This window comes from Myripristis murdjan, chromosome 2 (genome assembly GCF_902150065.1).
Source record: "Myripristis murdjan chromosome 2, fMyrMur1.1, whole genome shotgun sequence".
NCBI classification, from domain to species: domain Eukaryota; kingdom Metazoa; phylum Chordata; class Actinopteri; order Holocentriformes; family Holocentridae; genus Myripristis; species Myripristis murdjan.
In genome coordinates this window covers 11,464,594-11,477,462 of record NC_043981.1, presented here as the reverse complement: position 1 = coordinate 11,477,462, position 12,869 = coordinate 11,464,594, and the positions used below count along the sequence as shown (strand labels likewise).

General features: G+C 42.5%; 2 protein-coding genes across 4 annotated transcripts; one reads left to right on the top strand and one right to left on the bottom strand.

The window, feature by feature from the left end:
- Window positions 1-16: 16 nt before the first annotated feature.
- Window positions 17-4,101, bottom strand: mdh1b (malate dehydrogenase 1B, NAD (soluble)). Its single transcript, XM_030068544.1, has 10 exons — window positions 3,830-4,101; window positions 3,583-3,695; window positions 3,349-3,483; window positions 2,850-2,992; window positions 1,910-2,078; window positions 1,335-1,698; window positions 1,108-1,249; window positions 538-713; window positions 255-394; window positions 17-114 (listed from the first exon to the last, which is right to left on the bottom strand). The coding sequence occupies exons 1-10, from the start codon at window positions 3,849-3,851 to the stop codon at window positions 88-90; spliced, it is 1,431 nt and encodes a 476-aa protein (XP_029924404.1). The 5' UTR covers window positions 3,852-4,101; the 3' UTR covers window positions 17-87.
- Window positions 4,090-12,030, top strand: fastkd2 (FAST kinase domains 2). Of its 3 annotated transcripts, none has more exons than XM_030068511.1 (12): window positions 4,090-4,569; window positions 4,702-5,349; window positions 5,592-5,695; window positions 5,952-6,060; window positions 6,272-6,395; window positions 6,583-6,722; window positions 7,219-7,391; window positions 7,632-7,798; window positions 8,123-8,359; window positions 8,604-8,694; window positions 9,861-9,975; window positions 11,574-12,030. In XM_030068511.1, exons 2-12 carry the CDS (start codon window positions 4,708-4,710, stop codon window positions 11,682-11,684), a joined length of 2,013 nt encoding a protein of 670 aa, XP_029924371.1. In that variant the 5' UTR covers window positions 4,090-4,569; window positions 4,702-4,707; the 3' UTR covers window positions 11,685-12,030. The 3 variants fall into 3 exon arrangements, with proteins under 3 accessions (XP_029924371.1, XP_029924379.1, XP_029924366.1); XM_030068519.1 differs by having other exon boundaries at window positions 4,674-5,349; XM_030068506.1 differs by having other exon boundaries at window positions 4,663-5,349.
- The last annotated feature ends 839 nt before the right edge of the window (window positions 12,031-12,869 follow it).

Below are 12,869 nucleotides of genomic sequence, written 5' to 3'. Positions count from 1 at the left end.
ATTATAATGCAAGTCAGTTTGCTTCATGAAAATATGAAAAACCTTTTTAAGCATCTGTTAAAAGTCCTCTGCATTCATAGTATGTGTTTAACTCTCCGATCCAAGCTCTTTTTCCTAGGAAAGAAAAAGCAAAATCACTTGTCAGTACCATAGAAAGGCATTTTGAAAACACCACCTAAAGCAGTGTGACGTGGGAGCTGGAAAAAAAAAAGTCTGCTATTTCAAACACCCTGTAATTGTTTGACGTGATGTACCTGTCTGAGTTCATCGGCAGAAAGCTGTAGTCTCTCTCTCATTTCGTCTTGAATGGTCACATCAGGCAGCGGAGACCACTTACCGTCCTTGAAGGTCACAGGAATTGAGAAGACAATGCCGTCTGGGAGGTTGTAGTGGCCTGCAGACAGCCAAAGGCAATCGTTAGTCAATCAAACTAAACCTCAGTTTCACAGATCTGGAGTAAGACAAGTGAATAGGCTGCCCTTAATCAGTCTCTTCTTCGTTAAAGACTTTCGTTCTTGAAGACTAAATTTCATCTACCTTGGCACTTCACGCCCAAAGAGAGGACCTCATCTTGACCGCAAGCGCCATTCCAAGCCTTCAGGACAGCGAGGATGCCGTTGACAGCCGACATGGCCGCTCCTTGGCGGGTTTTGGAAACCACATCCGCACGGCGACAACCAACCAAGTCTTGAAACTCTGTCTCCAGCCATTTCCTTTAAGAGGGAGAGGATGATTACTTAAATAGATTTTATAGAATTAGGCTTTATGGCATATTCCTACACAGGATGTCTTCAGTCAGAGAGATCAGATAGACAGGCTTTGTGCAACTGTATCATATCAGGGTGCATTTGAATAGGCAGTGCTGTATTGTGATGCCAGACCAGAGCCAAGCCCAGCTGTGTTTGCTGTGAACCCCGCCCATCTGACTCCTAAACCGGCTATAACAAACAAAGGGCAAGCCAAAGTATGGAACAAGTTTGAAAAGCACACCTAAGAATTATTCACTTCGACTTTTGACACAAGAATAAGCACTGCTGCGTCACATTTTATTTTTATGTGATCTTAATGCAGTCAATCTCTTCAAAATGTGTCGCTATGAACGTTCACCTGTCATAGAGCATTTCCAGGACTGGCTGGGAAAAGAAGGCCGGTCCTTTGATTGCCCCATCAAAATTGAAAACCTTCGCCCTCTGCAGGTCAACATAGAAACTACCACTGATGTTCCCCCACACGATGACATCTGTGATATCTAGATTAAAGGAAGACAGAGAAATTATTAATTTTGTGTAGAGTCTCAGGCCTGCTAGGAAGATCTTAGCTCCATCGTCTCCTACCTGATGTCCTCACTTTCAGCTTCTTTGCGATGACGGCCCTGGCTTCATACTCCAACTGGGTTGCCACGGTGACAAAGCGGCAGCTGTCAATGGAGTGGGCGTTGTCCAGGAGCACAGAGCACCTCAGGTTGGCAAATGAGTCGCCGGCCACAATCAGCTTCACCTCCCTTTTGGCCCTCTCCGCAATCAGTCGTCCGTAGTGGAGGTACCGCTCTGAGATTCTCCTCACCTGCCTCCTCTTTTCCTCCTCCTCCTCGTCCTCCTCTTTTTTCTCTGCATCGCCGCCATCAGGCCAGCGATCATCCAGCAGCAGGATGACATCTGCTCCTTCAAAGGCCTGTTCCAGATCTGTGTGAACTGTTACCTGTTCACAGATATGGTCATATATCTTTATTTTCAGACACATGTAGCGTCAAAAACATTCAGCTAAACCTCCACAGGCCAAGGGAACAAAGACTATGATCTGTACAGTCAATATCAATATGATCAATATACTGTATGACTAAGGAGGTTTGGATGAGTCACAGTTATAGGGGGTGTTAGGTACAGGGCATATGAATCTCTAAGTCCAGTACCTGGTGGAGCAGAGGGAGAGCCATATCCTCCGTCTCCATCCTCAGGCCCTGCAGCGCCTCTTCATCCCCATCCAGGTCCAGAAGGTGGAGGCTCACGGCAGAGACGTGGGGGAAAACGTCTGAGGACAGCAGGTCAGGGATCAGCATGTGGCAGGCTGGGCTGAGAGCACTGGGAGCAGATATGGAAGAAAATGAAGATTACGTTTACAGAAGCATTATAGGTACAGTGTCTGTGACTGGAATTGCAGGGATTGACCTGCATCTGTTTTGCAGCAGCAAATTATATTTGCAATTAACTTAGTACAGAAAGAAAGTGAATGTCTGACAAAGATGTTTCTAGTGGAAATATTGCATAAAATAAACCACAACTGATTTAAAATTTTTGTTTTTTAAGGCCATGAATTAGCTTCACAATACTTTATTTTTACCAATCTGCTATAACACAGTGTTTGTTTGTTTTTTGTCAAGTCCATTCTTAATTCATCTCTGTTGTTCTCTTATTGAGTTGTATTCTGTTTCTGTTGATGGGTTAATTGAGTTTTTTTTTCTGGTTTTATCCATTTCCTCTCAACTTCTTAATTTCTTATTTTAATACTTGATTTTACCTCTATTTCTCTTCAGTGTGTTTTCCATTTTAGTCTTGTCTTTTATGTATAACTCTCTCAGTCTTGTACATTTGTATTGTAAACCCCTCTGCCATGACTGTGAAGCAATTTGGGTCAACTCCTGTTGTTTCTAAATGAGCCATAGAAATAAAAGTGACTTGACTAGACAAAGAGAGCAGTTTTCCAGGTGCAGCTGTTCTTTCTCCAGTTGCTCAAGCATGACATGAAATTCATACCATTAATATTTTACTAAAAACGACTACTGTATGCTGCACATCAGATTGAAAGTCTGTCGTCCAAAGTTTATTTTTCTTTCTGATTTTCTAATAACCCACCTGGTGATCCATATATGAAAAGGCTGGAGGAGGCTGACACGACGCTCTTCCTCCACAATCAGCTTCATCTTCGTCTCCAGATTCTCCGCTGCAATCTTCAGCATCAGATCTGTGGGCATTTCTAATGTGATGTTGTAGTAGTCCTGCCAGAGCCACCCAAACAAAGAGTGTGGTACGTTAACAAAAGTGAGCCGGCTGATATGATCACTGCCTGCCATTATTTTCCAACTGTTCTGATCAGTGATCAGCCTGTTGAAGCAGTGGAGGAGTTTAAATAAATTGATCAGCTAACACAGAATACGCCTTTAAAAAAAAAAAAAAAAAAAGCAATGCAACTGGAGACTGCATTTATACAATATAAGCAAGGAAATTTTAGAGACTGCTCACAGAAGTCTTGCTGAAAGTGTTGTAACATTTAATATGCGTACATGTTTGGGCACCTGGAGTCTAAGAACAAAATTAGATGATCCAGAATTATATGCTTTACAGAGATGTCTACCTGACAGTGCTCCAGGAAGTCACTGAAACCCCCCAGGAGCATCCCTTTGCCCCCGCGGTGCACCAGGTCCCTCCAAATCAAGGGAGACTGCTGGTGTTTCCATCCGTTCGCTCTGCAGGTGACCTCCAGCCACTCCTAACACAGGACAGTGACAGAGGATGGACAAAGTTAAAAGGGATGATATCCTAATCTGTAAATTCAAGGGATTATGTTAATGAGAATGTTAACTGTTACCTCCCATTCATCCGGGTGAATGCAGATCTTATGGATGCTGAAGTTGGGCAGAGATCCTTGGAGCTTGTCTGCTAGAAGCTCTGCTTTGGCATAAAAAGGGCAGTCTGCTTTGCCTGACAAAAAAAATAAATTAAAAAAAAAAAAAAGAAAGAAAAAAGAAAGAGAAGAATATTATTTTTGTATTCGAGGAAAACACCAAAGTGATTGCAGTTTGTTTAAACAACGAAAACAAAATAAGAAGCTTTACCAGCGAGCACAAACTTTGCCATGGCTCTGGATGGCGTCGGTTGCTAGGAGACCAGTGGCGCTACGCTTAATTGTGCCCGACAAGGAAGCAACACGCACAAATAAAAACCCCAAAGCGTGTTATAAACACGGAAATTTTGATTATAAAGAGCGACACGTTTGAAATATTTTCTTATAAACAGGATTAATAGTCTATGGATATTTTTGGGTCTCATAAAACAAAGTTTGGTGAGAGTTTGACAGCGTCTGACAGCTCGCGTTGTGTCAGGTCGAGAGGTGGGACCTAAAATGGCAGCGCACATACTTGGGGCAGCGTGCCGACATGCTAAAATGTTTTGGGCTAGTTAATGTTACACAGGGTAAACTAAGCAGCTGTCTGTCGTTTGTATCATCTTCTGTGAGGTGTTGCCCAGCCCGGTAGATGTCATGACTTTCGTCGGGAGGATTATATCCGTTTATATGGTTAGAGCAATAAGTAACTCAGCATCTTAGCTAACGTTAGCTAGCTAACAGCTAATTTGGCCGGGATTTGAAGGAAGGTGTCGTTTTTTTGACCTTGTGGCTCAAAAATAGTTCCTCATGTCGTTACTAAAATTTATTAATAAATTTGTTGGGGACGGGAAAGTGTAGGGAAAACCTATAAAGTGAAGTCAGGCAAGTTTTAACTGAGTGACTCTTGCCATTACCTGGTCTCCATCTCTGACATTGACCAAGTTGTTGGCAGCTGTGTCACCACTTAGTGTAAGTATGAGCTAATCTGTTGTACAAAATGAGTTTGTATGTATGAAAGTATTGAAGTGTTGAAAAGCTGAATGTGTCATGTTATTTTTTCCACCCTGACACAGCTCCTTCAGTGTGTTTTATGTTCATCAGGACACCATGACAGCCTGGGTGACAGAGGAGGTCATGAGGTTTGCCCTGCGATTCTGCAGCCGCAGATCACTATGGCAACAGCGACATCGCCCCATAATATCAGTCAGGGACGCTTCTTCCAGTGATAAGTGGTTGCCACACATCTGGAGCACTAGACAGAGTCAGACCCCCCTGGCTGGGAATGTCCTCAGTTCGGTGAGATATTACTCTCAGGGTTTTAGTCCCAATGAGAGGCTGGAAGAGAAGTCCACTCGGCCGTCACCGTCCTCGTCCCCCAGTGAGAGCCAGCCCACAGATTCTGTTTTGGTCAAGACACGAAAGGCGAACCCTTTCTTTGCCAAGCTGGAGGAGTGTCGCTCCCCCATGGATGTGTTGGACTTGACCTGCCAGTGCGAGGTCACGAACCGTCACATCAGCAACTGCCTGTCGCACATGTGGACCACCACCAAGAAGCTGTCCGAGGAGCAGCGGCGCTACGAGCTACAGCTGGTGTTCGAGCACCCCGGCTTTGAGAAGCTGCTGCAAAAGGCCATGAAGGCGGCAAGGCACATGCAGCATGAAGACCTGGCCTACTGTCTCCTGGCCGTCATCAAGCTGGGTGTGCCCCAGCGCAGCCGTGTGGTCCAGACCTTCCTGCGAGCCTGCCAGGTGGGTAATAACCACACGTGGAACTATAACATGCCGTTTATAATCTTCAAAAAACTTCCTTCTGACACATAAACTTGAGTAACAGTTTTTATTATAATCATTTTCTTAAGGTTTCTCAAATTAACCCCAGCTGATAAAATATGTCGGTAAGTTTGCAGGTAACAGGAGGGTCAAGGGAAAATATGCTCTTGTATTTGTGTCTTCTTATTGTTTGTGTATCTGTGTGGGTTGTCCTCTTACAGGAGAATCTGAATGAGTTTGACGAGAAGTGTCTGTCCATCCTCGCCTCCTGTCTGGAACACATGGAGAGCAGCCCCAATGTCGATGCACTTAAGGAGGGCATGAGGTGATGACTATCGACTGGTGTCAAAAATCAGGTTTATTTTGTGCCTGTAGCAGTTGTTGCTTTGCTTTTCATCATACCGTAAATGAATGATGAAACGTATGATGATGATGAAGGCTTTTAGAATTGGAGCAGAAAATAAAACCTTGTCATTTAGGCCAGTCAGTTTCTCCGTTCATACCCAGCCATTATAATGTATGTTTTTTACTTTAATTTTTCAGATTTCTTTACAAAGATATTACTTTTTCTTCCATCTCAGGCTGGTAGTTGAGAATCATCTTCCCAGGATCAAGGATGTAATGCCTCTGCAGACGATGATGCGCATCGTGGGGAAAGACGCCCCACTGGCCCTCAAGAAGAAACTCGAGGTCGGTGTGTCAAGTTGCTCAGCTTTCAGACTGAAGCAATCAGAAGCTTTAATGTTGCAGCAGATTTTGTGTATGCAGGGAAATGCACAGTTTCTTATTATAAGAAACAGTCAGCTGTGCTCCCTTAGCAACTCCCAAAAACAACCGTCATTTTAGCCGGGAGTCATATTCAGCGTATACTTACATTTTATCGTGCGCCTCTCCTCTCCAGAAAAAAGCTTTATCGATGACAGACCAGTTCAGCCTCCCCAACTCCCAGTACATGATCACCACTATGGCCGCCATGGGCTTCCATTCCAGGCTGCTGCTGGACGTCTGCAGTGAGAAGATCACCGGTAAAAACCTCTTTTTGCAAGTTGGAAATTTCTCTGGCCAACACCCATTGTCCCAAGATTATATTTTCACATTTTACATATTATGCATTGTCAAATTGTCCACTTCTAAACAAGCAAAGACTCCCAGATTCTCCTTTAAAATACTTACCAACCTGCTCTCTCTCTTCTTATCTGTTTGTCCCGACAGAGAATATCAATGGAATCCCCTTCAACAGAATATTTAAAGTCCTGAAGGCCTGCCGGGAGCTGCACTACAGAGACTTGGGTCTGCTCACGGGCATCTCAGACTACATCGCCACTACGCTGGATATATGGCGCACCAAACAGGTGCCGGACACACACACACACACACACACACAAGTATCACCAGACACCATTCACTGCAGGGACACATGCTTCAAGCGTGAATACACTCTCACGTTCTGGCAACTGTCTGCTAATCCCTGTGCTTAAATGAAGCATTTCCCTCCAAAATAATAAAGAATGGGACATTTTTTCTATTTCAAAATATTGTAAGTACAGGTTTAAAGATTGTTCCTATGTGCTGAGAGTCCGTAATGTTCTCTAGTTTCATGGCAACAATCATTTCATAAGAGTAGGAATTATTTTCTTTGAATAGGAAATGTTTCCCTCTGGCCTTGCCTAAACACTGTAAAAATAATGATCTGCTATTCAGGCATGTCTTAGTTTGGCTGACTGTGTTCATATACAGTCACATACACTGCTATAACGTTACATAACAATACATACACTGCTTTAACGTTAGCTCGGTGTTATATTGCACAGTGTATAGTGTTGTAACACTTTCCTCTCTCTGCTCCAGGTGGTCCTCCTCCTGTCTGCGTTCAAGGATCTGGCCTTCTGTCCCGCCGCCTTAATGGAGGCCTTTGCAGAGAGGCTGATCGCGAACCCAGACGCTCTAACGCTCAAAGACACGCTGTGTGTCATCAAGGCATACTCCTCGCTCAACTACGACCTGCGTGAGCACAGACAGCAGTAGGTCCATCTCTTATAAAGGCCATTCCTCCTAAATAATCACGGGTTATGTAAATACATAATGGTAACTCATTAACAATCCTACCAGTATCTCAGACAGGCTGGCATCACAGTATGGTGTCTGGGTTGATTTTCTCTTCTTTTCTGAGTTTTTGTAATCTCACACGGCTGTTGATTGCCAGGCTTGATGTTTTTTTTTTTTTTTTTTGTTTTTTTTTTTGTCTTGTCGGGTGGCTTCAGGTTCCTGGACAGCGTCAGCCGCGTTCTGGACTCGTACCTGTCCAGGATGTCCCCTCCTGAGGTGCTGAAGGTGGTTTACTGTCTGTGTGTGCTGGTCCACTTCCCCCCTGCCCTGCTGGAGCACCTCCTGCAGAGCAGCACACTGGAGCAGCTCAGCACTACCACAGGTCAGAGGGCTCACACACACACACACACACACACACACACACACACACACACACACACACACACACTAGTCTTTTTCTTTCTGTCCTTTGCCATCCCTCACTTTTTTATGCAAATTATGCATTTATGTTTATGATGCACTGAATTATAAAAGCTGAGTGGAGATCGGAAAAAAAGCATGTCAATACCACAGTAAAGTTTGTAGTGCTTTTGAATATTTCCAAGTACACACAGCTAATTTTCCTTTAATTTTTTGCAGCATTTCAAAGTTTATTTCCTCAATTTTCCTCTGACAATTGGATGTAAACATAACCATCTCTATCCAGGACACAAATTCATCCTCGGCCAGGAGAGAAAGTTTCAGACAGTGGACTTGTGTCTCCGTCTGGACCGCCCGCCCCTCCCTCGGCCCCTGACTGTCCCTCCATCTGTCCTGGGAAGCCCCGCCCTGGGCAGCCCGTCCAGCAGCCCTGAACTCTCGCGGGCCCTGCAGGGTGCCGTGGGCGACGGAGCTGACTGGTTGCTGCAGGAATCAGTGATGGTGGAGAACGCATACTTCATAGGTAAACACTGACGCAGGGGGGGAAGGACGCAGAGAGTCAGAGACACTCGAATTCGAACTGTGAAATAAGGCAGAAATGCTTTAATAGTCCTAAAAGTGTTCATTCTGTTGTTTAAATATATCACAGCAATGTTAAAACTGATTCATTATGTCTAATTCATGATTTGTCCTACTCTAAAGCATTAATGGTGCTTTTGAAAATGACAACAAAACACAATTTCTGCTGTGTGCGTGCTCACTCTCAGATGGTGTTGTAAGCAAACCCCCGGTGCTGACTGAAAGGGAGAGCAGAGAGGAGTCGGGAGTTGAATCTCCTCCAGCAGAGAGCAGTCAAAGGTAAGAGATCAGCCCTGGGTTGCAGGCGGTGACATCACCAGCCAAAGCTGCAGGTGTTTTTTCAATAACCAAATTTTTTTTTCTCGTGCTCTGATATCCTGGGTGAAGATTGAATATGCTGTCTAAGCTTGTGCAGAGGATGTTGCGGCCTCCCGTTTAAACAGTGTGGGGCTTTTAACACCTGCAACGGAGCGTGTACAGCACATCTGCGCCTCATACGAAAACAATCTATAAAGAAGGAGTCAGAGAACAAAACAGTGACTTTCTCTTATTTACCTTTAATAGCACAGGGATAATCATTCCTGTGGCTTCCTTGTCTGGTTTGCATCCAGATGTAAACAAATTTTGAAAGTCTGAGTCAGGGAAATACTTGAAGTTACAACAGTTTCTAAGTGATGTGCTTTTTCCGAGGAGCAAGCTGTTGTTGTGAGCTGGAACTGAAGCTTAGACGAAAACCAGATGTTAAACAGCGTGGTCATCAATTTGGAAAAAATATAAGTGAGAAAGAGTGTGAACTGCCTTGTCTACCTGTAAAACCAACTAAAATAAATCAAAAACTGACACTGACCTACATACACACACTAACCTCTCATTTTTTTCTTTGTCTTTTCTGCACACATTTCTAAATTTCTCTTTTTTTGTCTGCATTTAATGGCCTTTTTTCCTCTAATTATTATTTTTATTATTTAAAAAAAACTAAAAGAATTTGATTTTTTTGTTAGTATTACAAAATGCCTGTTCTGAATTGCTGTCAATATATGTTTATAAACTGCCACTTCTAACAAGATCACTTAAAACTAGAACTAGATCTGAATCAAACTGAAACTAAACACTTGAAAAGAGGAGAAAAAAAACCTCACCCCTATAAAACATACTGGAACTAAACTGAAATCAGAATTGAAAATTACATAAAAAGTAAACTGTATTAAAAAAAAAAAGTCCCAATCGGTATTCACACTGCTGAGGATCACTTTGTCTTGATGAAGTTTCTAACACAAAGTGCTGTGCTGTTCAGTGAAAATAAGGCCGCTGGTTCATTTTCTCCCAGTGACTCTCATTCATGTAACCAAAACTCTAGTCTACATTCATCCTGTCATGCCTAAATTCAAATTTTGACCTTTTAGAGTTCAGAAATCATTTTTTTTTCTCTTGTTCTGATGTCTTAGAATTGCCGTCATTTGCACACCCAGTTCTGCCTTGTGCTACGGTACGTCCCGTCCCCGGGGTCCCCTGGCTGTCAAGATTCGCCACCTGCGGGTCCTGGGATACACCCCCGTCCTGGTGAGGCCTCCAAGTGCTCACGGACATGAGACCCTTCCTTTTGTCAAAATGCTGCTCACCTCTCTCTCTCATTTCTTTTCTGTGCACCTCATTTGTAAGGCATATTTGCTTTACATTTACATGAATCATTACATTTCTCAGATCTGACAGGAAAGCTAATATCATAATAATATTATAGCGTTAGCCAGTTTTACACATTAACTGTTTCAAAACTCTTCCCTCAGGCATATCGGAAGATGTTGCGGACCTGCTTTACGTAGATAACTTAGAAATATGTGAATAGTGACGCATTTTCCTTCCAAAATATCAACTGGAAAGAGCAACACATCAGTTTTCATTGAACCTTCTAAATATTGCTGTCGCATATTATGTTCCTCCATGATGTGAGGTCACTGCTGATTTTTCAATCCTTCCACAATGTTAGGGCTTCAAAACGTATCAAAAAAGCACTCAAATGTTTGATTCTTGCAACAGACTCTGTTTGTCTAAATTGACGATGGATATCGTCTAAACCGACTTGACTTCGACCGGAAATTGAGAAATGCAAAAATGAAAGCAGCATAGCATAAAACTCCCATTTTCACTTGAATTTTAAGTGCTGATGAAATTCAAGCGAAATGCGGCTACTCTGCCGTGCTACTGTTATGTCTGGATGTGGTACTTTCTGTCCTCTCAGCATCTTTCAATCTGATTCCCGCAAAGAGATAATAGATAATACAGGGTTTCCGCGGGTCATTAAAAAGCATTAAAAGTCATTACATAGATTTTGCGAAAATTAAGGCCTTAAATGGCATTAAAAAGCATTCAAGTCGATGTCCAGAGGTATTAAAAAATTTAATACACTTGATGGAAGGAGGAACTATTCAGAACCTGGTTAAAGCCCGTCGACGGTAAACCCGCAGAGGCATTTTGCAGCGTGTGCAAAAAGATCTTCAAACTTTGCACAATGGGTGTCAATGTGATGAAATCACACATGCTGTCAGATAGTCACAAGTCAGCGATTAAAGGCAGGCAGCAGTTAACTGTGCTGAATTTCTTTGCCGTGACCAGCAACACAACTTCTGTCGCCACCACACCTGCCGCTACTGCCACACCTGCTGCTACCACTTCAGGCTGGTTTTGTTATTTTTGAAATATGCAAATAAATTCTGAGACTCTAAACCGTCTTGTGAGCCATTTCTAATTCACTATAGAGTGACGGTTAATGTAAATTTAGATTTTCTCAAATATTCAAGATTAGCATTGTCAAATACTTACAATTTTCTCTCTTTCTCTCTCTCTCTTTCTCTCTCTCCCTCTCTCTCTCTCTCTTATAAGAAAACTATCTACAGTTGGACATGGGCATTAAATTTGTTTAAAGTGGCATTAAAAAGCATTAAATTAGATTTGCTGACACCTGCAGAAACCCTGTAATATCAGTGGAGCAGCTCAGGCAGATTATTTTCTCAGACAATTTACTGTCACACATACTAAGCTTTTCTTTCAGTCAGCAAGGGACAGAATGGGTTGGAAGCGGCTTCAGTGACGCTGTCAAATAAATCCTCAGCGATATCAAGGCTGACACCGCATACGCTCACGTTGCTGTGTCCATCCCCCAGGTAACAGCGCAGGAGCTGGAGTCTGCGAGCGAGGAGGACAGGGCGGAGATGCTCAGGAGTCGTATCTTTCCAGAAGACCGGGGATCCGACTCGGAGCTTAAAGCACAGTGACTGACTGGGACCCCGAGGAGGGCTCAGAGGCTGAAACTGGTTCAACAGTGTCAGCCTGTGCAGCGATCATTAACACAGACTGTCCCATATGTTGATATCCTCATAACTCATCCTTGAAATCATTGCAAAAGAAAGGTGCGGTCATTAAACAGGGTCGTGTTCCTGTGTGTGTAATGCTACTGCTGTTCCTTTGTCTGTATGTACCTGAACGTGCACTGATGTCCTGACAACATTTCAAAACTGAATGGAAGTTTGTGGAGGCCTTTCCATGTGCGGAAGTATCCAGACTGATACTTGTGACCATAAATGAGTATCTAGTCAAAATAAAGCTATTTAAATTCGAATTACGTGTCAGTCCAAATTCATTTTATATTCTGAACAATTACAATAATAAGGTTAATGTCCCTCTTTGCAATGCTTCATTTTTCAGGTCTGCAATTTTCTTATAAGTTCCTGTAAAAGGAGTTTATATCTAACTGTTAATTTCTAAAGACTTTTCCTGTGAAGAACCATGATATTATGTACTGCATTAATTATAGGGAAAATATGAGAGGTGCTGTTTTTCCAAGAAATTACGTCATTTAGCATCACTAATAAAAAACAAACAAAACCAATAAATGAGTAAATAAATACACAATATCATGATATAAATTAAGGAAATAGTGAAATGCTACTCATGATGAAGAGATTATAATGGTAAAGAAATGCTATTCGAAAAAGGTGCAGGAAGAAATAACGGCCATGCAGAATAAGGAAGCGATCGCTTGATAAGATGCACAAATTTCTGGAAGTTTCTTGAGAAGAACCGCACAACTATGACGAAAAAACAGAGGCAGAGGTTGATTCTGGTAACCCACATTATTCTATGTATGATTACATATGGGAAATAAAAGGAACAAGTCATTACATCTGAAATTTATAGCTTTATAGGCTGTTTAGCTGAGCATTGAGCAAACCACCTAGCAGGTTATATTACTGTGGAGTGCAATAGTGACTGTTTCTTAACCAAATTTCCATCCACTTACATATTTACAGTGACTGCACATTTACCAACTGATTTCTATCTAAAGTGACTCATCAATTAATCAGAATTAATCGGAAATTGCAGCAACAGAAAAGACAGAGTCACCACTTTTTTTCATTACAAATGACACAAAGAGTGTTACAGTAGACATCCAATTGCTA

What these genes read in the sequence shown, in the direction of transcription:
- mdh1b (XM_030068544.1), bottom strand. Translation starts at nt 3,851, where the DNA reads ATGGCAAAGTTTGTGCTCGCTG. An exon ending in GGCAAAGTTTGTGCTCGCTG is followed by an intron (nt 3,696 to 3,829) that starts GTAAAGCTTCTT and finishes TTTTTTTGTCAG; the next exon opens with GCAAAGCAGACTGCCCTTTT. An exon ending in ACTTCCTGGAGCACTGTCAG is followed by an intron (nt 2,993 to 3,348) that starts GTAGACATCTCT and finishes TGGCTCTGGCAG; the next exon opens with GACTACTACAACATCACATT.
- fastkd2 (XM_030068511.1), top strand. Translation starts at nt 4,708, where the DNA reads ATGACAGCCTGGGTGACAGAGGAGGTCATGAGGTTTGCCCTGCGATTC. An exon ending in GCACTTAAGGAGGGCATGAG is followed by an intron (nt 5,696 to 5,951) that starts GTGATGACTATC and finishes CTTCCATCTCAG; the next exon opens with GCTGGTAGTTGAGAATCATC. An exon ending in TGGGATACACCCCCGTCCTG is followed by an intron (nt 9,976 to 11,573) that starts GTGAGGCCTCCA and finishes TCCATCCCCCAG; the next exon opens with GTAACAGCGCAGGAGCTGGA.